The sequence below is a fragment of the Typopeltis vanoorti genome, chromosome 4 (genome assembly GCF_054136105.1).
Source record: "Typopeltis vanoorti isolate ZY-2024b chromosome 4, IOZ_Tvanoo_1.0, whole genome shotgun sequence".
In the NCBI taxonomy this organism is placed as follows: Eukaryota; Metazoa; Arthropoda; class Arachnida; order Uropygi; family Thelyphonidae; genus Typopeltis; species Typopeltis vanoorti.
This window is the reverse complement of record NC_143552.1, coordinates 52,997,652-53,024,277: the sequence shown is the minus strand read 5'-3', so window position 1 is coordinate 53,024,277 and position 26,626 is coordinate 52,997,652. Positions and strand designations below refer to the sequence as shown.

Below are 26,626 nucleotides of genomic sequence, written 5' to 3'. Positions count from 1 at the left end.
AATGTCATCCTTCCATAATCATTCTTTCTTTTGCTGGCTACATATCGAAAGAAACCCTTAGGATTCTTTTTGGCTTCATTAGCTAACTGCTGTTCATACCTCTCTTTAGCTACCCTCACCAACCAAGTCACACCCTCCTTGCCTGGTCTTTGTAGACCTCATGAAATTGGTTATTTCCACTTCTCTTATGCTGCCTCCACAATGCTCTTTTTCTCTGTATCACGTGCTTAATCTCTTTATTCATCCATCTCACACCTATCTTATTTAACGTTCTCACCCTTGGAATACATTTAGACATTGCATCTACTAGATAGTTTTTGAAAATCTCCCAAACTGCATTGATCTCTTTTCCAGCTAACTCCTCATTCCATGCTACACCCACAAGCTGTCTCCTGAGCTCTTCATAATCACCCCCCTTGTTGTTCCACATATGCCCTTTTCTCAAAGAGCTTCTTATACTGCCGGCAACCACCCAGGTAATCACCTCATGATCACTCTCACCAATTGATGGATTATTGGACAACTCATTTATAATTACATCCTCTGATGAGATGACCAAATCCAAGACCCTCAATCCTCGTGTGCCCTCTGTTATATATACTGTCTGAGGTAGTTATCCCTCAAAAACTCAAGAAACTCGTTTTCTTTACTTCCAGTTGCTATCTCATCATTCCAGTCTATATTGCCATAATTAAAATTGCCCATTATGATCACCCTTTTCTTATTTGTTTGACTAATTTGGTTATACATTTCATTATCACCACCATCCACATTACCTGGTCTATAACAACATCCAACATGTATTGATTCCATTCATCTCTATCTCACACCATACTGCCTCAAAACCACGGGCACTATTTCCCTCTTGCATCTCTACCTTGTATGGACATAACTCTTTCTCTATCATCAATAGCACTCCCCCCCTCCCTTTTTACCCCTTCTATCCTCACGAAACACATCATACCCTTCCATCTCTATTCCTGTCAGGATGTCATCCTCTTCTAACAATGTCTCACTTATTCCAACAATCTTTGGGTGAACAGATGCAGTTAGTGCAACCCTTTCATCTGTCTTGTTTCTTATACTTCTAGAATTTGTATACAAACACAACAGTTCATTTCTGGATCTACAGCTAGTTCCACCAATACCACTCACTTGATGTGCTCTCTCCATGCTTAACTGGAGCCATTTCCCTTTCTGCCCATTCATTCTAGAGCCCTTCCCAGTTCCAACCGTTTTCTCTCAATCCCAGGTCATCCCATTCCTTTCCTGTCTACACATACTCTCACCTCCTCTTGGAGCATCCACCCTTCTCTTGCTGTGTACCCCTGTCCACCCTGAGCCTCCCCATTTCCCTGCTCCTCTTGCACACCCTTTCTCTCATTTTCCATACTCATACCACTCACTTCCCCATTCATAACCACCTATTCAATTCCCTGTCTTACTCTCCTGCTCTTCCACATCACTTCCCGCTTGATCTGATTCATTCTCTCTACTCACTTCTCTACCTTCCATCAGCAGTCTCTCCAAGCAACTCACACCATAACCACTCAAATGTAGTCCATCGCTTCCATACAGTTCACGTCATCCTTCAAACTCATTCCACACATTAACAAACTGTACTCCCATCTCCTCACACATTTTAGCCAGCATATCATTCATAATACTCTTTCTCCGCCTCATCTGACCACAGTCATACCTAGGCAACACGCTCACTACCCTTTCTGTTACACTATTCTCTTTTATCCTTCTAAGCAGCCTCCTGATATCCATTCTGACGTGCTCTTTGTCCTCTGTCAAATCATTTGTTCCTATTAAAACCATCAACTTCTTTGCTTGCCCTCTCCTCATATCCAATGCCTCAATCACTGTACTCATTTTACTACCTGGAAAACATACCTTATGCATCCTATCATCCAGCACACCTTTAATAATGGAGTCACCATACAATGCCACTCGACCATCTTTCGTTAACTCTTTCATGCCTTCAAGATTTGTTTTAATAGTTTTTACTCAAATTTTCTTAATTTCATTCCGCATCCATTTCATCTCTTGCCTCATCCTATCCAATTCAACTTCCGAATCTCACGTCACATTCTCTCTATCATTCAATCTTTCTAATTTTCTAACTCTCAACCCATACTTTTGGTTCAACATGCGCCCAACTTTCGCTAACCTTCATTCTTTCGATTTTTTGCACTTTCGATTTCTGCATCATGCCATTTCTGGTTTCATTCGTTCTCTCAATTTTGTTCCCTTCCGCCACTCTCTCCTCACTTTCATCCTTTTTAACATCCGTTACGGTTTTCAGATCACTCATTTTCTTTTTTACTGATTTTTTAACATTTTTTCGCCTCTCTTTCAAATGTGCACTCATTTTCCCCACGACATACTCGCTACTAACACTTTCTGTCATCAATTTCATGTTAGCATTAATCAATTCTTTGTTCAGGTCACACTTTGCACACACACACACCCTCCTTCCATCCGCCATTAATATCCACAAATTATTTATGTAATCGAAAGAATACATATAGCACACCTCGCACTTAGCGAAAGGACTGAAGTCTAAGTTAAAGTCATGGAATGACAAAGCTGCTGCCATGTTTCCTTTGCCGGTTACTACTCTGAGGTCTAATAATGATGAATTCGTAATTAAGTTTAAGCAAAACAAAATCCCCCACACTAATAATAATGGTAGCACACAACTTTTACAGCAGCTATTACTCAAACAAATACTCATAATACTTAATTATTCCAAGAATAACTTATCTCAATCCGGAGCTCTTCTTACACACGTCCGCCAAGCTTGACTCACTAGCGTCCTCTTGAAAGAGGGCACTCATGTTCAGAGAGTTCAGAGAGCATATTGCAGAAATGTGCAAAATAGCACATAGGATCAGCTATCTATGTAATGCTCTCTGTGAGGATTGATTTAAGATTTGTAAGAATTGTGGGTCACAAATATTGGTTGATAGATGATAAAGAAGGGATATGATAGAAACATACAATTTACAAAAGGGGTTTAATAAGATTATTGGGATTAATATAAAAGAAAATTTTCATCATGTGACTAGAAGGGAGTTAACAAGGGGTCATCCCTGGAAATTATAGATAAGATCCAGAACTAGATTTTATTATTATTATTATTACTACCCCAAAACCTCATGGAGTCAAAGACTCATCTGGGAGATCCTTTTATCACACACACACACACACACACACAGCTCATCATACTCTGTCTTAAACACACTCAAACTCCTTGCAGACACCACACTCTCAGGCAAGGCATTCCAATCATTTACAACTCTAATTAACAACTCAAGGCATTCCAATCATTTGCTTACTGGAATGGATTTCCAGAGTCATTTTAAGTACTCTGTCAGGAAATCAGCATGGAAAATATGCTGAATTCATAGGTGTTGAGAATAATACTTAGTGTGGCTTCTCTCAATGAGTCTTTGGACTCCAGTGGAGATGCCCTTGTAATAGTAATAATATTTCATGTTATCTAAAAATGTTTCTTAATGGAAGAAATGTAATAACAAAACATACAGAGTAAATTTTGTTTAGATGAGTAGCTACTGTATTTATTTAAGTGTATTTTTATGTATAAAATAAGACAGCATATATCTTACATCAGTTTTCAGATTGCAGTGCTTTTGTATAATAGCAAAGATACAAAAAACTTGACTGGCATTTCCCTTGTTGATGTAGAGTTCATTTCCAGTGTAGAACAAACGTTTACAGGTTAGTAATTTGCCATTTTATGTAATGAAGTAGCATAAGTCATCAGTAACATGTTTTGATTGTTACTAACTCAAAAATAATATTTTAGAAAAGAACACATTGATATTATAATTATAATGAAAAGCCAAAGGCTTCAATTCAGCGACATGAACATATTTAAGTTAAGGGATATTATCCCATATTGTTTCTTAGCCAAATAAGAAACTCAAAGAGTTTCATGCCGAATATAGAAACTAAATAATGTAATATAACTATAGAAACTATATGTCCACTGTTTTGGCTACTATTTGGATTTTGGTGTGTAATGGTGAATCCAACTGTCATCCATAGTAATAAACAACACACAAAATCAGTTTTATTCTTGTTAAAATGCTTCAAGCACTGTTCAGAGATTTCATGCGAGTGCATTTTTGATCTGCTGTGAGCAAGCATGGCACCCATCTTATGCAATACTTTTTTTATTTGACCTTTATATAGTTTCTATATTCGGCATGAAACTCTTTGAGTTTCTTATTCGGCTAAGAAACAATATGAGATAATATCCCTTAACTTAAATATGTTCATGTTGCCGAATTGAAGCCTTTGGCTTTTCATTATAATTAGTAATTTAATAGGACACCTCTTGGCAATTCTCATAGAAGGGATGTAAGTTCTGTTCGCTACAAACTTGGTATTAACTAGGTCTACCTACTCACTAATATGAGACCTCAAAAAAGTTCGAAATCGGTCTGGGTAGTGACCTTCTCTCATAATGTTGAACAATAATACAGCTCCTAGGAGTTAAGTTCACATTATGGGTAAATATCAAGAATAGTGAACGGAGCTTGCTCCACCCTTTATATGAGTTGCCTCAGCTTGCACTACCTTCAAGGGTCAGTTGCTGCAGTATCCAGGTATTTGCTTATGCTTGGAATCGCCGAACTTTATATAGTTTCTATATTCGGCATGAAACTCTTTCAGTTTCTTATTTGGCTAAGAAACAATATGGGATAATATCACTTAACTTAAAAACACATTGATATGTTTAAACTATAAAAAGGCAGCACTGTATATGATGGCTGTTGTGTTCATATGTGGTTTAAATGTTTTGAGGAGGGGAAACACTGTCAACTAAACCAGCATGATTGCCCAAGTGGATGTTATTTTCACCTTTCCACTAACCATAGAGGACAAATGGATGCAGTGCACAATCCACAGTCCGTACCTATTTACCATCTCGAGCAAAAAAGAATGGATACGTATCCTTGTGCTAGAACTCCAAACTGATGAATGGTGTGAGCTTATCAGTTAGTTTTTTTTTTATTATTATTAATTGATAGCGTCACAAGTAAATGTAGCAGTAGATTTTGAGCTGTGCTAAAAAAAAGTGTTTTTAATTAGTGTATAGTGTGACTTTTTATTGCCAATTGTGCTGCATATTTTTCAGTTTGGATACAAATGACCTTCAATAGTGTTGCTGTTGGATAGATTTGTTGTTTATATTGTGTTTTGCTACTTGTTTGTTCTTACTGCTTCTGAAAGTGGCGTCTATAAAGAAATAACACTGGCAGCATGGAAAGCTTCAGTACGAAGATCGAGTTTTCTGTATTGGATTTTTCACAGAGGATGCATTGTGAAATGTATACACTCTAAAAAATATGAAAAATTTGTGGACTGTTTGAATAAACAAAAAGAAGGAAAGTATTAACATATGTGAAAAGTGTCTTGATAGATTAGAGTGATTAGAAATGGGAGCAAGAGTCAGGACCATAGTAGAAGAATTTAAGCAAGAGTTATTGAAAATGAAAAGTGAAATGCAACATCTATAAGAAGAGATTGGCTGATGAGAATCAGGAGGAAGTTAGTATTACAAAGAAAGAGTCAAAGAATCAAAGGATAGTTGTATATCATTGTATGAAGACTTGATCATTAGGGGTGTGATGACTAATAAAGTGCACAAAACATGCTTTCCTGGTGGAACAATAAAACAAATTATTGATGCATTGCAGTAAAGGAAAGAGCAGGCATCAAAATTAGTGGTAATCATGGGCACAAATGACTTGAGGAAAAAAGAATGTCGATAGAGACTTGAGGAAGTTCCTGCTGATGGAACTGACTTTGTCTTCTTTGGCACTGAACAGCTGGCTTCTGTCCACTGTTTTGACTGCTATTTGGATTTTGGTGTGTAATGGTGAATCCAGCTGTCATCCATAGTAATAAACAACACACAAAATCAGTTTTATTCTTGTTAAAATGCTTCAAGCACTGTTCAGAGATTTTCATGCGAGTGCATTTTTGATCTGCTGTGAGCAAGCATGGCACCCATCTTATGCAATGCTTTTTTATTTGCAGTTCTTCATGCAAAATATATCCTACACATTCTTTTGAAATGCCTATAGTCTCAGCAATTTCATGCACTTTGACTTGCCAGTCATCCAAGACCATATCGTGCACTTGATCAATGATTTCTGGTATTGCTATACTTTTTGGACGTCCTTCACATGGATCATCTTAAGGCTGGTATGGCCACGTTTAAACTCAGCATCCCATTTCTTAATTGTTGAAAATGAAGGAGAAGAGTGCCCATAAACTTTTATGAACTTGAAATGAATTTCTTTTGGCATTAAACCTTCTTTTACAAAGAATTTTATAACCGCATGATACTCAATTTTATCCATTTCAAGGGATACAGACAACACTTTTGCTTCAGACAGCTGTATAAAACAAACTACTTGATAGAATGACTTGCAATTTCACATGGATGCTTATGACAGATGTACAAACTTAGAAGGAAAAAAAGTCTAGCCAATAGTGTTGCTATCTACATTCGAGGCCAAGAACTTTTTAGACCACCCTCGTATAAAGCAAGTTATTATAGGAAGCTCTGTGGTCAGCATCAGTACGTTGAGTAGATGTTGATAGAGCATGGAAATTCACAAGGCAGTATCTGCTAAAAGCAATGTATAACTGCATACCAAGGATTAAGCAAGTAAATAAAGTAAGAATGAAATGGATGAAAGTGAAATCAAACCAGTTGTGCTGGAAAACAGAATTCTATGGAAGAGATACAACACAGTTGGCAGTGATTGGAACATGAAAAGTATAAAGTATATGCTAGAGAGGTAAAGAAAGGTAAAGAAGATGCAGTATGAAAGACTGGTCAGGGCAAGGTTAACTCAAGGGAATTTTTATGCTGTGTGGCAAGCAACAGAAAGAATAATTATGGCAGATTGACATTAGTGGATAGTCAAGGCAGCAGACTAATAGCTGTAAAGGATACAGTGGAATTTTTGAACAAGTACTTTATTAGCATGTATCATACGAGTGTAAGTGATGCCGTACACTATATAGAAGAGAGACAAGCATTAGAAGAATTGGAAGTGAAAGAAACAGAAGTGTATCAGGTGGGTCCTAGCACAAGGTGCAGTGCTGGGACAATTGCTGTTTAACTTATACATTAGTGATATGGGAAATAACCTGAAATTAAATATTATTATTATTATTATTATTATTATTATTATTATTAAACAAGACCTCATGGAGTCAAAGACTCATCTAGGAGGTCCTTTTATCTCACACACATCTCATCATACCGGGTCTTAAACACATTCAAACTCCTTGCAGACACCACACTCTCAGGCAAGGCATTCCAATCATTCACAACTCTGCACGAAAAAAACCTGCCTCTCACTCCCCTACTCACACCCTCTTTATACAGTTTCCAGGGATGACCTCTGGTTCTCCCCTGATCTCCCACTATTCGCTGTAGAACTTCTCCACCATTGATCCTATAGCAACCCCTTACCAACTTGTAGGTCTCTATCATATCTCCCCTCTTCCTTCTCTCCACTAGTCTCTGCAAATTACATCTTTTCAATCTTTCCTCATACTCGACATTCCAGACATTTCACATCATCAGCAAACAATATTCAATTGTTTGCTGATGATGTGAAATGAGGTAGAATAAATAGTCAATCAAGGCAATGTGGAGAGCTTGCAGGATGATTTAAATAGGTTGCCAGTATGAGCAAAAGATAATGTGTATCAGTTTAATGTGGAGAAATGTAAAGTTATTCATTTTGGAATAAATAGATTACAAGCCGTGTATCACATTGATGACACTATACTCCAGGAAATAGATGAAGCTAGAGATTTAGGGATGATGATAGACAAAGAGTTAGTTTAGAGGACATATTGGTAAGGTTGTTAAGATAAGATTTCTTGGCAATTGAAGAATACATTAACAAGTAGAGATAAGAAAGTTGTTATTACTCTTTATAAGACCTTGATATGCCCACATCTGGATTAATGTACTCAAGTCTGGTCCCCTGGGTTTCTTCAGGATGAGGAGATGGTGGAGAGGATTTAGAGGTGAGTGACCAAGATTCATATTTGCAAATTTAGGGACACAAAACACGTGTTGAAATTATTATTTTACTTATTATTAATAAAATAACAATTGATGTTTTGACCCCTGTATTGAGGTCATCATCAGAAATTTTCACCATTTGGCCCCACAGCTGCAAAACACTAAATGCATTCCTTAGCCACCTGAGCAAACAACACAAATGTATCCAATTCACCATTGAAATTGAAAAAAACAACTCCTTTCCTTTCCTAGACACATACTCGTCACACGTCTTCCCTCAGGCTGTCTCTCCTTCTCAGTCTACTGCAACCTACTAACACAGGCCAGTACATACACAAAAATTCTTACCATCACCCAACACAAAAACTAGGTGTCATAAGCACCCTTAAACACAGAACTCAAACTATTTGTTCGTTAGCAAGCTCTAAACCAGGAATACGAGATCATAAACCATACATTTATAAAAAATGGATACAGTATAAAAAACTATTCACAAGATCCTCCACAGAGACACTACTAAAAACAAAAAAGATTTCAAGAATGTCATTGCCATTCCTTATGTTAGAGGCATTTCGAAAAAAATTGACAGAACACTACACAAATACAACATCAAACCACCATTAAACCTCTGACAAAATTAAGACACCTACTCAGTTCTTCCAAAGATCCTCTTATACACCTAGCCCACCCAGGGATTTACAAAATACAATGCACATTTAACTTACCATACACAGGGGAAACAGAGTGAACCATCCCAATTAGGAAGTACGAATACAAACGACACATTAAATCCTCCATTTTGGAAAAAGCGGCCTTTCAGACCACACACTCCAGACATACCACAGAATTGATTGGAAAGGTACCAGATCCCTACGCCGCACCAAAACCTGGTTCGAGAGGAAATTTAAAGAAGCATGTGAAATGCTCAAACACAATCCTAACCTGAACAAAAATGACAGTCTAACCATTCTAAGAATGTGGAGGACCCATTTCCCATTTGCAACTATTATCGCAACCAGAACAAGCCAAAGAAAAATCTCAATACAAGAAGGCTTGGTGAATTTTTTTTTTTTTTTAAACATTCAATAGCAACCTGAACTGTACAAGTCCAGGAGAAAATCTTAGTATACCAAACTGAACTGTTCAAGTCTAGAAGAAAATCTTAGTATGGGAGGACTTTAGAAGGATTTATTGTAGTTTTTTTCCCCTCCTTTTTTTACCACTAGAAGTCAGGCTAAGTAAAAGATCAGTTAACAGCATAAATTCAATTTACTTTTGTAAAGTGCAAAAGCATGTAGCTTGTTTTCATATACACATGTATTTTTCTGATGATGACCTCAGGGGTTGAAATGTCAATTGTTATTTTGTTAATAATAAGTAAAATAATCATTTCAACATGTGTGTGTTTTGTGTCCCTAAATTCGTAAATATGAATGCTGATCACCGTGTAACCTTAAAAGAAAGAGTGAGCAAAATAGTGAGTGGCCTGTGGAATGTTCCCTATAAGGATTGAACAAGGGTGTGTGTGTGTGTTTTGTAGAAGATGGTTGACACGAGAAAAAGAGGGGCTATGATAGAAACATTTAAGTTGCTTACAGGGTTTTATAGGATAGATGTAAGAAAAATATTTCAGCACTTGGCTGGAGGGAACAGAACAAGGGGGTAATACCTGGAAGTTGAATGAAGCTGTAGTTAGCAGGGATGTGAGTACTAGATTTTTTTGCTTGGAGAGTTGTGAATGAGTGGAATGGGTTGCCAGAGTCAGTTGTGAAGTCTTTGACTGTTAATGAGTTCAGAGAGATATGATAAATTGTGTGGATAGATTAGGTCTCCTGCAATGAGTCTTCAGACTCCATGGAGGTGCCCATATAATAATAATAATGTAATAATAAGGAAGTGGTTGTGCGACTGTATAAAGCACTGGTCAACCACACTTGGATTGGTGTACTCAAATCTTATTACCTGGTTTTCAGTGTGATGTGGAGACATTGGAGAGGATCCGGAGTCGAGTGACTAAGACAATCGGGACTTTGGAATGCTGGCTATGGAGAGAGAGATTGAAGAGTTATGGATTACAGAGTTTGGTGGATAGGAGAAAGAGAGGTGATATAATAGAGATGTTTAAGTTATTGAGAGGATTTTATCGGATTAATCCAGATGAGATTATAAAATGAGTAGAAGGCGAGGTGGGGGGAGAAACCAGAGGTCAACCCTGTAAGTTATGTAAGAGTGTGGTAAAGAGGGGGTGCGAAGAGTAGAATTTTTACATGGAGAATTGTCAGTGAATGGAACACATTACCAGAATGTATTGCTAATGCAAGGAGCGTGAAGGATTGTAAGATTACATATGATAAATATGTTGTCAGTTGAATGAATCTCCCATGATGAGTCTGCTGCCTCCATGCAGGGTGCAATAATAATAACAATGATATTCTTAAGCAGTTGTAAATTGTAGTCTTTTGCAAATACTTCATAGGAGGGTGGCTCTTCCACAGAACTGAGGTGGATAGAATTAAAGACGACTGGGAGTAGGAATAGCTTTGATGAGTACACAGTTCAACTATAAAGGAATTTGAGATAGCATTTGCTTGAATATATGTAGATCTGGAAGAAAAGGGAGGTATAAAGGATGCTAGTTCTGCTGAACAGCAGCCATGGAGATATCTATAAAAGGGACACAATGTGGAAACTGATCTTCTGTGAGACAGTGGCTGAGGAGAGTTCCCTACAATGTATGTGGCATGTCCTTGAGGGGTGTCATCCACATCTGAAAAGGGGGAGGAGGTGGAAAATGGAGCCCTTGCTCTGAAGACCAAACATGGCTGCTTTAGTTTGTTCTGTGTCCCTATAGTGAATTTGGAATGTTCTTGAACCTGCATTGCATGTTAAAAAAAAAAGGGGGGTGGAGAGGAATTGGAGCCCTTGTTCTGAAGATCAAACATGACAATAAGCATGATATTTCACCAAGTGATTGTCAACATCTACCACCTAGATATTTAGGTGACCTTTACTCCAGCTAAGGAAGGTATGCTTTGCAGCAGCAGCAGTTCTTACCAGATATGCCAGAGTTCTGTTTGTGAAAAGTGTTATACCTCAGGATGGTGGAATTGACTTGCTTGTGATAGGCTGTATGTTGTTTATCAATAGCCCTTTATTAACCCAAACTCAGTCATTCTCTTATGAAGAACTTGTCTTACCTCTATCAACTCATTCCACTTTGCATATCTCCAAGCCAAAAAATCTAGTTCTTATATCATTGCTTACCATCCTCTTACTCTACTTCATGGAAGTGTCCTGTGTTCTGCCCCTGTTTTCACATTTTTCTCCAAGTGGTTTTCACCACTTGTAGAAAAAAAAAGTGGTTAAGAAAAAAATGAAGAACATGCTGACATGTTTCATGAACACTTAACTCCAGATCCATTCAAGTGTAAGCCATCATGCATATATAAGTCCTTTCACCAATCAAATTCACTTTCTACATCTTTATACTGTGTACCATTCCTTCTGCACAACCTGTATATTGTCCTGTTTCTTAATTCACTCTTATTGTATTGTGGAGTCTTGTGCTCCTCTATTTTAAATCTTTCATACTTATCCACTTTGCATTCTAACAATTTAACTTGCATCTTTAATTATTTAAAATAAAGAGCCAATAGGCTTCATTTTGGCGATGTAAACATTATTTAATTAAGGGGATATAATTTAAATAATGTTCACATCGCCAAAATGAAGCCTATTGGCTCTTTATTTTAAATAATTTATGGGTGCACCTTTTTGACAATCGTATAACAGAGCATATAAGTTCTTTTTGCTATACCCTTAGTATTATATTATTTTGGTCTAGCTACTCACTGATGAGATCTCAATAAAGATCAAAACCAGTCTGGGTAGTGACCTCCCACCATAATGTATAACGTCATACATCTCCTAGGAGATGGGTTTTACATTATGGAAAATACTAAGAATAGCGATCAGAACTTTCCCCACCTTTGTTATGAGTTGCCCTAGTTTGGACTACGTGCTTTAGCTTACGCCAGTAGTCGCCGATACTTTTATAGTACTATATTTGGCATGAAACTCTTTGATTCTGATCTTTGAGTTTCTTATTCGGTTTTGAAACAATGTGGGATTTAAAATCCCCTTAATTTAAATAATTGCATCTTTAATATTCACAGCTGGAAGGAAGATATGGTTTTATCATATTCTCGTGTTATCATATTTATCATATCATAATGCCATATTAGATGGATGGGTTACATTTGAATGGAGTTGGTGTACGGAGACTTGAAAAAGTGTTGATGAATGATGTGGAAGTGGATGTACAAACTCAGGGAAACTAGATTTATTAAGAGGGGGGGGGGGAGTAGATATGCAGACTTTAGGGAGGCAGTTAAGTGTATGAATGAGTATATTATGCCCGAGCGAGTACGACGGACAACAAATCAGAATGGGATAGTTAGTATAAGGCATCAAAGTAGGGATGGGACAAATGGGCTTCTGCGATTCATGTACACTAATGCCAGGAGTATTAGGAACAAGAAGGAAGAGTTTTTGGCCATGGTTGGCACTTCCAGGCCACAGGTTGTTGGTATTAGTGAAACATGGCTGACAGAAGATGATAAAGCTAGTGGGATTGAATGTGACGGGTATAGCATGTTCAGGAGTGACAGGGTGAATAAAAAGGGGGGAGGAGTGTTATTGATGATAGCTGATGAGCTTCAGCCAAGGAGTATAGAAGTTGAACTGCAGGATGGGGAAAAAAGCACATTTGAGGCTGTTTGGTGTGAGATAGAATCTAGCAGAACAAAATATACAATTGGGTGCTGCTATAGACCAGGTGATGGAATAGATGGTGGTGATAGTATGCATAAGCAAATAGAAGAAATGAGTGGAAGGAAGGTAATTATTATGGGTGATTTCAATTATGGTAACATAATTGAAATCACTGGAAAGAGGAGAGAGCGCATGGGAGGAAGGAATTGGATTTTATGCGGTTATTAAGGGACAACTATCTACGGCAACATGTAGTGGAAAATACCGGGGGGAAGAGAGTGCTGGACCTAGTAATTGCAACTGAGAATGTGGCTGTAACGAACATGACCATGTTGCCACCAATTGGTGAGAGTGGCCATAAGGTCATGACTTGGGAGGTGGCTAAAGGAGTCGAATTTACAATTAAGACAGGGTACATGTGGAATTACTGGGCTGGTAAGTATGACAAGATTAGGTGTGTGCTTGGCTCAATGCCATGGCATGTAAAACTGCAAGGGCTGGATGTTGATAGTGCATGGGAGGTGGTTAAGAACTGTTTGCAGGAGGCAATGGTTGACTGTATACCAAGAGTCCGAATAATAAATTAAGTAGGGGTTAAATGGATAAATAACACTGTTAAGCTTGAGCTGCAAAAAAAGAAACAATTGTGGAGGGAATTTAAGGAGAAGGGGAACCATCAGGTGCAGGAACAGTATAAAGCTCAGGCCAGGATGGTAACAAGGGTGGTAAGAAAAGCAAAAGCAGATTACGAAAGGAAATTGGCCACGCAGGCTAAAGAGAATCCCAAACAGTTTTTTCAATATGTTGTAAGTAAAAGGAAAAATGCTCATGGTAGAATGATCTTAAAAAATGCTGAGGTTAGGGAGGTAACCGAATCAGTCGATATTGTGGAATTACTGAGCGAGCACTTTGCAAGAGTATATCACCCAGGTGGTGACTTTGCTGGAATGGAAGAACCAAAAGCTTATACTGGAATTGTGATGAATGAAGTAGAGGTAACTAGTCTATTACAGAACCACAATGCCAATACATCTGTGGGATTGGATGGTATACCAGCTCGTGTCGTATGTGAAGCGGCTAAAGAATTGTCAGTGCCCTTGACCATTTTGTTTAATTTGAGCCTCATTACTGGGTCAGTCCCAAGGGGTTGGAAAGAGGGGAAAATAGTTCCACTGCACAAAGGTCGTTCCAAGGCTGCTGTTGAAAATTACCGGCCAATCAGCATAACAGGAATCATTATCAAGGTCTTAGAGAAAATAGTCAAGAGGAAAATACAAGATTGGATAGAAGAAAATGGGATACTGTATCGGGGACAGCATGGTTTTGTGAAGGGTAGGTCATGCCTCAGTAACTTGCTCACGTATTATAACACAGTGACGGCTGAAGTGGATAAGGGTAATGGGTTTACAGTGATTCTACTGGACCTTGCTAAGGCCTTTGACAGGATACCACATGGAATTCTAATCAGTAAATTGCAGCATATGGGAATGGACATAGGGTTGGTGAGATGGATAGGAGGGTGGTTGATGGAGAGATATCAGAGAGTGGTTTACTCAGGAGTAGAGTCCACAAGACGGCCTGTGACTAGTGGTGTACCACAAGGATCTGTTCTTGGACCACTGCTGTTTAATTTGTTCATAAATGATATAGGAAAGGATCTGAGAGGAACAGTTCATTTGTTTGCGGATGATGCGAAGTTGGGTAGGGCAATAGTGAATGCAGATGACGTCAAAATTTTGCAGGGTGATTTGGATAGATTGGAGGTCTGGGCTAAGGGGAATGGATGTCAATTTAATGTGGCAAAATGTAAGGTTATGCATTTTGGGGTGAAAAGATCGGTGGCAGTTTACTGCATTGGTGGAACCGTGCTCCAGGAAATTGATGAGGCACGAGATTTAGGAGTGTTGGTGTATAAGGAATTGAAATTTAGGGGGCACATTGCAAAAGTGGCCAAATCAGCTCATCAAATCACTTGGTTGCTGAAGAATACGTTGACAAGCAGAGACAAGTAGGTTATTGTATCGAGCCTTGATAAGACCCCATCTCGACTACTGTGCTCAGATTTGGTCACCTAAGTTTCTTCTTGATGGGGAGGAGGTGGAGAGGATCCAGAGGCGAGTGACCAAGATGATAGCAGGTCTGTGGAATGAACCTTATGAGAACAGGTTGAGGATTTGTGGGTTGCAAAAATTGGTTGATAGGCGGAGGAGGGGAGATATGATTGAGACATTCAAATTACTGAAGGGTTTCTATAAAATTAATTCAGAAGATATTTTTGAGAACAGGGCTGGTTGTGGGAGGACTAGGGGACATCCATGGAAACTGGGCAAAAGTGTGGTTAGTAAAGGTGTTAGAGCTGGGTTCTTTACTTTTAGAGTAGTGAATGAGTGGAATGCACTCCCTGAGTCTGTGGTGGATGCTGTGACAGTGAATGAGTTTAAGGCAAGGTATGATAGATACTGTATGAATGTCAAATAGTTGTGATGAATATGATTTGGGACCTCCCTCGATGAGTCTAATGACTCCCTGGAGTTGCCCGTAATAATAATAATAAACTCCATCAACCATACAATCACCATGTACTTTTTTTTTTTTTTTTTTTTTTTGTAGTGCCACTACAAAGTTGGTCAGAGACAGAATTCAGGAAAGGGGGGATAAGAATATGACACTATGAGGATCAGGCATGCCTTAGATTACCTTTATAATAGAGTGACATCTGAGTTAAATAAAGGGAATGGCTACATGAGGAAGCTGGATTTTATAAAGGCATTTGACAGGATGCCACATGGAAGTCTCACTGATGGAAGTTTTTTCACTTGGCTATGCTACCAATTATATATTTAGTTTAATAAGGTGACCAGTCGTCCTCCTTTTGTAGGTTCTGTCCTTTCTCGAAAAGTGTCCTCCTACCTGTCCTCCTTTTCGATATTTTAAAACTAATCTGTTAATCTCTGTATTCAGAGATGCCGCGCCGAACCGTTACGCGTCATGTGACGGTACAGTTCGGAAAGACGCGATTATGAAACACATGTGCAGGGCATAGGAGAACTTCACGTGTCTCGCCCTTGTCTCGCACCAGTGCGCAATTCACTTTGTTTACTTTATCTCTATATTATACTTCGTGTTTATTTCTAACGGAAATACAAAATTATTTCTTTCTCAGTGAATATTATACTCAGGTAAGTACAATTCACGTTTTATTAATTCATTAATTCAGTTTTATACAACCCTGTTTTCAACGCAAGTGTAAAATAATTTAAATATAGATTTAGTAAAGTTTTATTGCTTTTGTTATTAAAGTTTTAGTTTTAATTATTAATTTTATTTATTCATAATGTGCTTGCATCGTTCGTGTGGCTCTATATTTTATTTTTAATTTTTAATTTCATTTAAGGGATGGAAAAATCAAGAAAGAGGAAATGCCATTTCAATGATCAATTGAAAAAGGAATTTCCACTCCTCATATCAAAGAGAGACAACATTGTTTTCTGCAATATTTGCAGAGGAGAATTTTGTATTGCAGTTGGAGGCAGAGTAGCTATATCGAAACACTTGAACACCAACAAACATAAGCAATCATTAGATGAATCAGCTTCCAGTAGTAAAGTAACCTATTTTTTTAAAACTTGTAATTATTCTGAAGATGAAAAACAGTTAGCTGTAATGGAGGGAACATTTGCATTTCATACCATAATTCACAATAAAAGTTTTCGTAGTATGGATTGTACAACTGAATTATTGAAAAACTTTCACAATGCTAAATTTTCATGTGCCAGGACAAAATGTGAGGCTATTATTAAATCAGTATTTAAAAATTACTGTGATAAAATACTTGCAGAAGACTTGAAAAATGCAGCATTTGTAACGGTTTTATCTGATGCATCAAATCATAATGAAACCAAATTATATCCAATACTAGTAAGGTATTATAATGTTACCAAGGGAATTCTAGTAAAAATTTTAAATTTAGAATCCATTGAGGGCGAAACTGCTGAAATTTTGTCAAACCACCTATGCAGAGTAATAAATGAAAACAGTTTGAAATCTAAAGTTGTTGCACTAACAGCTGATAATACAAACACAAATTTTGGTGGGCGAAGACGCAAAGGAGTGAATAATGTCTATGTAAAATTACAAGATTTACTCCAAAAGAAAATACTAGGAATGCACATATTTTGTCAAATGCAATCAACACAGCGTCATGTGCCATGCCAATCGATGGAGAAATAATAATAATGACAATTTATTTGTATTTTAGTCATTTTACTGTTCGTGTGGCTACTTTAAAACAATTTTATGAAGACGCAAATGTTGAATACAAAAAACTTTTAGGATATTCAAAAGTTAGATGGCTCGCTCTAACACCTGCTATAGAACGTGTTTTACAATTATTTGAGCCTCTCCATTCATATTTTTTAAGTTTAGACAAATGTCCAAAAATTCTGGAATCTTTTTTCAATTATGAATTATCAGAGATATTAATGTATTTTGTACATAATCAGGCATCTATTTTCCACAAAACAATTCAAAAGATTGAAGGTGAACATATTTCAGCTACAGAAGTTAGTCTTATTTTGAACGATTTTGTCCTTCAATATAAATCACGATTTGAAGAAAAATTTATTCCCTTAATAATAAAAAGAAAATTGTCAAACTTAGAGGAATCAAATCCGGGCATAACGGAAAAGTTTACCAAAAAAGTGCAGAATTTTTACCAAACATGTTTCCAATATGTCGAAGAATGGTCTGAAACAAATATCACAGGAAATAACAGTTTTCAATGGTGTTTTTTGACTTCATCGCAAGTAAATTGGGCAGATATGAAAATTGTGTTGAGTTTTTATCGAAAGAAATGCCTGATATTAAAATCGATGACAATTGTCTGTTTGAAGAAATTAGAAGACTGAATGTATATTTAAATTCTGATAAATTAGAATAATGGGAAAATCAACATGTTGAAATTGATAAAAGATGGGTGGAAATATTTAACCATTTCAAAAATGAACACATTCCATATGAAAATTTAGTTATTCTTGCTGAATTTACGTTGTGCTGCCCTGGAACTAATGCAGCAGTTGAAAGAGTTTTTTCAATTGGTAATGATTTTTGGACAAGTGAGAAATCAAGATTGAATGTTGATATTCTAGCTGCAGCACTTACTGTAAAATTCAATATGAAGGATATTTCTTGCTCCGAAATTTCCAATATATTGTTAGAAAATGATATATTGACAAAAAATATCCATTCAATGGAAAAATACTCGTTTAATTAAATAATTAAAAGGGATGTAAGCATAATTAGTGTATTTTTGTTTAAATTAATAAGATGTTTCATTTATTTACGTTGTACTTTTTTCTTAAATTTTTTCGTCCTCCTTTTCATTGTAAAAAAATTGGTCACGTTAAGTTTAATCCTTTATCCAAGTGTAAAAGCAAACAAAGTTTGTGCCTGAAGTATTTTCAGGACTGGGCAACTCGTAGCAAAGGTGGTATAAGGTCTCATCACTTGCCTTAGTATCCCATAATGCAAAGCACATCTCCTTGCAGACATGATAATGCTATGCATTAATGGAAGGGTCACTACCCAGACCGGTTTCGACCTTTAATGAGGTCTTATCAGTGGGAGCCAGACCCAGAGGTGGTGATACTAAGGTGGAAGCAATGGAGAAGTCATATTTCCTCCCCTTCCCTTAATGCATGGCATTATACATGTCCACAAAGAGATGTGCTTTGCATTATGGGATACTAAGGCAAGTGATGAAAACTTAAACCACCGTTGCCACGAGTTGCCCCAGTCCTGAAAATACCTCAGATTACACTTGGCTAAAAGATTAAACCAAATATATAATTGGTAGCACAGCCAAGTGAAAAAGCTTCCATCATCTTATCTCTAATCCAGAGAATTTAATAATAACGTGTGACACCTTTTGGCAACTGGCATATGGAAATATGACTTCTCCATTACTTCCACCTTGAAGTAATGGAGAAGTCGTGAGCAGCTCTGATCAGTGGTGGGGTTTGCATGCCACGGGGTAGATCCAATGGCGAGAGTTCTTCTCAGTGGCAGGTTATTTGCTGTCCTGCCTGTTTGGCCAAAGTATGACAGCTTACAGCTGCAAGGGACCTGGTATACACCAGGTAGGTCTGGGGGGGGGGGGGGGAAGGTTGGTCTTTAGTAGAGCAGATAAGGGATGCCAATTTTTTATATGGTCTGTAACAAGAAGTTAAGTCATATTTTTTTAGGATTTTTGTAATTCTTTCCGAGGTGCCTCAGATATAGGGTATGGTGATGGATTTAGAGTAATCCTTGTTGTGAGGGGGGGGGGGGGACCTGACAGGCAGGACAGCAAATATCAGAATTTCAGAACATAAGGACTACATCCGGTTTCACCAATACAGCCACTCTGGTCTTGCTGACCATGCACTGGATACTTGCCATAGAATAAGGTGGAAGAAAGCCACGATAATACACCGTAGTAAATACAAATATGAAAGGCTTTTCATGGAATCAGCTTCAGCCCTAAGAAACAATCCAAACCTCAACAAATTTGGCTGGATGAGACTGCCTCAAATTTGGGAAACCTACATCAGAAGACCTTCAGCCCAATCACCCAAGAATACCAACATTGTCCGCTAGGAGGCATCATCAGGACTTTTGGAGAAATAGTAGCCTTCCTGCTTTTTCCTCATTTACTGTTTGTTGTGCCTGCATGCACGTGTCTTGTTCTTAAGTTTCTTGAAAATGTTAACATGATGTTGCCAAAATATTGAAGTATATTAAAATTTATTTTAATATATATCCTAGTTGACTTTGTAATTTCCTTAAATTATTTAGTAAAAAATCTTCAGTAATCATTTTCTTAGATTTTATTGTTGTGTTGTAATTGTTTTCTTTTTACTGATTAGTCATTGACATTTCGTTTTTCCTACATAAAGACAAGAACCTGAAATTGGCTGTGTATGAGATAAATAATAAATATACAAATCCATACAATGTGTGGTTTAATATGGGATCCCCTGCTTTTCCTACTGCATCCCAGTTTTCCAAGATCAGAGCACACGAGGTAATATGAAATTATAAGGCAGTTTTATACCTTTATAAGTACTCAGTTCTCCCAAAGGTGTTGAATCATATTTTAAACTTCATTTTAGCTATAACATAGTAAATTTAATTCAGTTAAGAAACTAAATTCTAAAAACAAGAACATAATTTCTTGCTAAGATAATTTAAACATGGAATTTGTATTCATTTAATTTCTGGCATTGTGACCACTTGTTTCTAAACATAAAACAGGTTTATTAAAATAAACATATAACCTGACAAGCTTCATACGTCATCAGACTTAAATCAGGAATACAAGACTTTTATAAAAACGACTAGTACAAAATGAATTACACACAGCAGATGGTATCAGAACTTCAACTCTAATACATATAAATAAAGTGACCTAGGTCACTTTGTTTCCTAAGTCTAATGACATACAAAACTAGTCAGGTTATCATATTTATTTTAATAAACCTGTTTTATGTTTTCAAATATGTGGTTTCAATACTGGAAATTAAATGATCTGCTAAACCACAGAAATATTAATGTTCATGGAATTTGTTTGTACATTAATACAAATTGACTAATTAATTACTTTCTAAACATAAAACATAAAACATTAATTACTTTGGTTAATAGAATTAAAGTAATGAAATATCATGAATATATATATATATGTGTAAATTGGCAAGCATAGCTTACCAGATTTGATACAGATTGGACTTTCTTTTTGTTAATAGAAAGAAAGGAAATAAGAGAGGAGGTTGCAGAAAGTTGCTTAAGATATGATAAGAATGGAATAAACTTTGCAGTAAGGATATAGTTACTTTTCAGGTGATTCACAATTAAGCATATACTGAAGATGAGGAGAATGGGCTACTTTTTCTGAGCAGAGATAATATTGAAAGAAAACAAAAGTTGTTCTGAACACATTCCATAGTGTGAACTCTCAAATCTGAAGTTAAGGCATTTTTTTAGGTGGAGAAGCTCAGCAATTGAGATTTTTAAAGATTTACATATAAATCACATATAAATTTTGAGGAAATATATTCTTGTATGGGTGAGTTTTTCAGTAAACTGAGCATACAAGATCCATTTGAGTTTCCAGTGAAAGAACCTGGTGGGTGGGTAACTCAAGAGACCATTGAGAATGTTAGTGCAGTTATTTTATCAGTTGCACTGATAACAGTGAACTGATAAAATAACTGCACTGACATTCTCAAGTCTTGTTGGTTTTTGAATGATTTATTATTGCTTCAAATTTTTCTATTAAAAAATGATTGGGTGGGTGAGTAAGGGAATAAGATAACATCCCAGCCCATTATTATTCCTTCTTTTTTATTTAATAAATTGGGAGTTTTTATATGAAATAACTGAATTTTTAGCATAATGGACAAAAAAAAAGGCAGTAGTTGAAAGGAATATCTTTTTAATGACACTAAGTTTAAAAATAACAACCAAACCTTTGTGATTCTTTGGCAGACCCTGTATAAAATATTGATTGATTCATCCAGATATACATGTGGTCAAATTGAAAGAATAGAAAAATCAGAACTCCATAGTGGAGTTCTGATTTTACTGAGAAAGTAAAAGGCAAATGAAGCACTGTAAAATTAGCTAAATAAAAGTTATGGGAAGCTTTTGGTAAGAAAAAAGAAAATAAATATCAGGAAGGTGACAAAATATTCTAGAGGCTATTGAGAAAGCTTAGAAATGGAGAAAAGAATACTGTAAAAAGGAATAAAAAAATAATAAAGATAACATGAAAACTGAAGATGAAGATATTCTAGATGTATGAAGTAATTACTTGTACTTTGAAAGAAACAACTGGTTACAGCAGCATAGTAAAAAACACTCAAGAGGAATGAAATCAGGAGTGCATATCAATACTGATAGAAAATCTATCAAAAATCTGAAATGCAAATTAGGCTGGAGTAGATTATATTTGACTAGAGATGCTGATATATGCAGGTATAAAAGTTTCACAGTGGCTGTACTGCTTAATTCAGAAAGTTTGGTTATTATTTATTTATTTAGCATTTAGCTAAAAAGAATACATGCATATGCCATCACACACAGAGTGCAACTCTAGCTCACCTCCACGTGGTGCATCCTGGGTAAAGCTAAAGAGCTAGAATGATTTGGCCATCCAGACTATCTCAGGATCTTCTGGATTAGTGTACATACATATGCAAACAGTTTATCAGAAAAGTCTGGTCAGAGGGTCAAATTCCAGATGACTGGAGTAAAGCATGCGTAGTACTCGGAAATAGAACTGAAATGTGAGAACAGTAGAAATTTCCCTACTGAAAGAACTGAAATGTGAGAACAGTAGAAATTTCCCTACTGACTGTTACTGGTAAGATTTATACAAGTATACTCGAGAAAAGGCAAAGAAAATTGTGGAAAGGAAGCTTGGAGAAGAATAAGCTAGGTTCAGACCAAATGGAGGTTGTCATGACCAGATTTTCACTTTAAGACTTTAGGTTGAGAAGTCATGGGAATATAATAAGGATCTGTGTTTAAGTGTCATAGATCTGGAAAAGGCATAACATGGTGCCAAGAAAAAATCTGTTCAAAAAGGTTCAGGTAAATGGGACATTATATTGAGCATTACCTAGTCTATAATCAATCAGTTAGAATTGAAGAGGAGGAACAGGAAGATGGTCTGAGGTTAAATCAGGTTTAAGACAAGGGTGTTCATTATCTCTATTGTTATTCACCATTTATATGGATCACATTATGAATTAAGTGGCATTAAGCCTGATATCAAAATTGAAATGTTAATCTCAGGTAGCAAAGCTTTATGCAGATGATGTTATATTCCTAAATAAATCCAATACAAATCTGCATGGTTATCTAACTAAATTGAATAACTATACTGTAATAAATTCGGTATGAAAACTGGCAATTAAAAAATAAGAAAATTGGCAAATAGGCATGAGCATTGAAACATGAACTGCATTTTGAATGGAGAGCAAACCTCCATTCAGCTAATTAGGCACAATTTTTAGTGTTATGCAAATTAAATATGGAAATGGACAAAATTAGCAAAGCTGGTATGATGGGAAGTCAGCCTAATAAAATTATATGGAATAAGAGAGAAATTCGTCAAAACACTAAACTATCTTTATAAAATACAGTACTCAAACCAATTTTAACTGGATCTGAGCATTAGGTTAGAAATAAAACCCTTGATCAAAGACTGGAGAACTCTCATATACCACAGATATGAGAGTTCTAAGAAAGATTAAAGAAGTTATTAATTGTAGTATCGAATTATTAATGGAACAGATGTTATTAATTGTAGTATCATATTAAAAATTAAGATATTAGGAAAGAGCTGGATATTGTTAGCATTTAGGAATGTGTTTGCAGAGCTAATCTCAGGTGCAATGGTCATTTAAACTGAACAGAGGAGGAAAGGTTAGCAAAACAAGTGTTTCTTTCTTTTTTTTTTTTTTTTTTTTTTGCCAGGATTTCAAGAAAAAGACTTAGAGAAAGAGCAAGATCTGGGTGGATTGATATGGTAAGAAGTGCTTAAAAAACAGAAATATAAGATCTGATAATATTGAAATCTTGCCAGATAACAGATCTGGAGGAAAATTGTTAATAGGAAGTTACCATAATATCCTGTATACCCCCCCCCCTCCTACACCTCTGAGGGCACATATCTAGGAATTTGATAATTATGATACTGAGTTTCAATAACTGTTATATTTGTAAAAAAAGTAATGTTACCTCCAAAGCTCACTAGTTGACCAAGTTTTATAATTGTAGGCTCTGTCACTATTAGTGCTCTAAAATTTTTGAAAATGCTTACATGTAGACCTGGTTTCTGATATTCCAGTGCAGAGTGCTTGCAAAGTGTCAAATTTTGCTATAGTGAACTTCTGTAAAATATCAATACTGCCTATTGGTTTTGACAGAGACTTTTTCAGTAGTTTGTTATAATAGGTTTGCTTTGTTGTAGTTTGAGTCAATACGGAATTTCTGAGATTTTTCCAGATTGAGGCGACTGTCATGAATTTTATCCGGGAAAGATTGGACTTGTAAGTCAGCACAAGGAGAGAAATATGATTTTTCCTGCAGATCTGGGCATTATCAAATGTATAGGGAGGTGAAGTGAACTCTTTCTTTCAATGAATGAAACAGTACTGTGTTTTGGTAATATTGAAGCTGACAAGGTTATCACCACTCCACTGGAGATTAGCAAGTAGATCATAGTTATAGAATATCTTGAAGCTGGATTTTGGAATGCTGGCTATGGAGAGAGAGGTTGAAGAAATGTGGATTACAGAGTTTGGTGGATAGGAGGAAAAGAGGTGATATGATAGAGACATTTAAATTAGTGAGAGGATTTTATTGGATTAATCCAGATGGGATTATAAAAAGAGTAGAAAGTGAGAGGGGAAGAACCAGAGGCCATCTCTGGAAGTTATGTAAGAATGTGGTGAAGAGGGGGGGAGGGTGAGGAGTAGATTTTTTGCATGAAGAATTGTCAGTGAATAGAATGCATTACCAGAATGTGTTGATAATGCAAGTAGTTAAAGATTTTAAGATTCAGCACGATAAATATGTTGTCAGTTGAATGAACCTGCCATGATGAGTCTGCCGTCTCCATGGAGGATGCAATAATAATATGTTTCAGCACTACAAAGACTATTGACATCAAATGAAGATGAATGGAGCTTACTGTCGTCAACAGTGCTCTGAATAGGATTTGAGGTCAGTGAGAGAGAATAATTTAAGAGAGAAGTACGTATATATAGAGGAAAGAGTGTAAGAGTTATGTGATCCATTGTTTTAAAATTTAGTTTTGCTATATCACTCCCATGCTCATAAGAAACATCACAAAACCTATAGTCAGCAAATGCTGTGTGTGGGCTGGTATACACAGGAAAATTAAAAAAGAACCCAGTGAGAGGAAATTGATTATTTAACTAATAAAGGTAGAAGGCAGTAGTTAAGTAGTTATATCCTTTCAGATTTATCACACAGTCAGCTGCACTTAACAGCAATTTATTAGTTGTTAAATTAAGTTAAATACATCTACTGCTTTCACCCTTTAAAATAGAACTGGTGTATTCTACAGGATTAACACATAAAAAAAAAAACCTATAAATATGCAGATAACAAAGTTGATTAAATACTGAAAAAACATTACAAGAGACAGATAAGTAAATGCATGCTAACTAATGAACTTAAAATCGCTTGGCATGCATTAGCTGTCTGCAGTTAGTGATAGAAGATGATTGTTGGTGAAATTGAAATCACTAATGTTAAAAGATATAATAAGAGATTTCCATATATCATTTAATATTATGGCCCTTGGTTTTTATTCAGTGATCTGTGTGAATGGATGACGATACCCGATTTCTTCAGAAGTCTGGAATACAAACTCTTCTCTATGTAAATCATGGTTTAAAAGTTCCAAATGTGGTTGGACAAATCAGATCTTTTCAATCACTCATATTGAACCATAATATTCAATACAAACATTCTAATACATTGCCATATACTGGAAATCTATTGATCAAAATAGCATCTCTTTTCTCTTATGGTCAACATCTGCAACATGTTCATTCTTTTTTACCTCAAATCCATGACTTGTTTGTCCTATGTAGACTAAACCACATGAGCATAGGGTATACTCCTTTGTAGAAAGGTTTCTATCTTTAGGAGACTTCAAGAGGCTGCAAGCAGTTTGAATTGGTTTAAATGTTACTCTGATATTGTGATCTTTGAAAAAGAGATGCTATTTTGATCAATAGATTTCCAGTATATGGCAATGTATTAGAATGTTTGTATTGAATATTATGGTTATTGGGAGTGTTAGGGTTCAAAAATAAAATTCTGTCAATTGTTTTTTGTTTTTTTTTTGGAATAGCCATTGAGGACAAAAAAATTGACAGAGTCTGGAGCTCTGTTTTGATCAGTCATCATTTTATAGTAGAAACTGCTCTATTCTTTAGGGTGTGGATTATACCTAATTTTTGAGAAGGATGGTGAAGGGATGAGGCATGAAGTTAACATCTTGCACGTGTAGGTTTACAATACACTTCAAGTGTAACACCGGTGTCCAGCTTTTTAGTGATGAGAACATCCAAGAAAATGGAGGTTCCATCTTTTTCGAGCTGTAATGTAAATTTGATAGTAGGCATATGAGAATGGAGAAACTGTTGCAGGCTTTTGAGGCCATGTTTCCTAATAATAAAGATGTCATCAACATATCTCTACCATACTGCTGGTAGAAGTGGATTTTGACTAATTTCCATTAGTAAAGCCTCAAAATTCTCCATAAAAAAGGTCAGCAGAAGGAGGAGAGGGGGAGAGGATGCCCATAGCAAGTCCAAATTTTTGCCTGTTAAACATTGTTCCACTGGGGAAAAACTGAGCTGGAGACAAAGTTCAAATAAGTTAGTAACTTCTGGTGGAAAGAGATCGTCAAGGAATTGTAACACATCATTTACAGAAACATTAGTAAAGAGGAATACAACATCAGGACTTTTGCAAGGATGCCACTGGATGATATGTAGAAAATTGATAGTTTCTGAACAAAGTGGGAGATGAATTTTTGATGTAAGATGCAGATGACCTTATGTGCTGCCCTAATAGATTAGCTAGGTGTTTAGATAAGGTGTAAGTTGGGGAGTTTATACCATCTACTGTAGGTCACTAGGCTTGTGAATTTTTCATAGAATTGGTGGA

At 36.3% G+C, this 26,626-nt stretch overlaps 1 protein-coding gene across 9 annotated transcripts in view; it reads left to right on the top strand.

Moving 5' to 3' along the window:
• Idua (alpha-L-iduronidase) overlaps positions 1-26,626 on the top strand; it is a 288,729-nt gene that overhangs the window by 195,254 nt on the left and 66,849 nt on the right. For 7 of the 9 annotated variants that reach the window (XR_016548188.1, XR_016548187.1, XM_090391167.1 and 4 more), the window contains 2 exons: positions 3,644-3,750; positions 19,777-19,934. Coding sequence is in view for 7 of the 9 variants with exons in the window: in XM_090391167.1 (XP_090247293.1) it covers positions 3,644-3,750; positions 19,777-19,934 (265 nt within the window). In the remaining 2 variants the exon portion in view is untranslated. The remainder of the gene's footprint in view (positions 1-3,643; positions 3,751-19,776; positions 19,935-26,626) is intronic. The other 2 variants (XM_090391164.1, XM_090391169.1) reach the window with 2 other exon arrangements.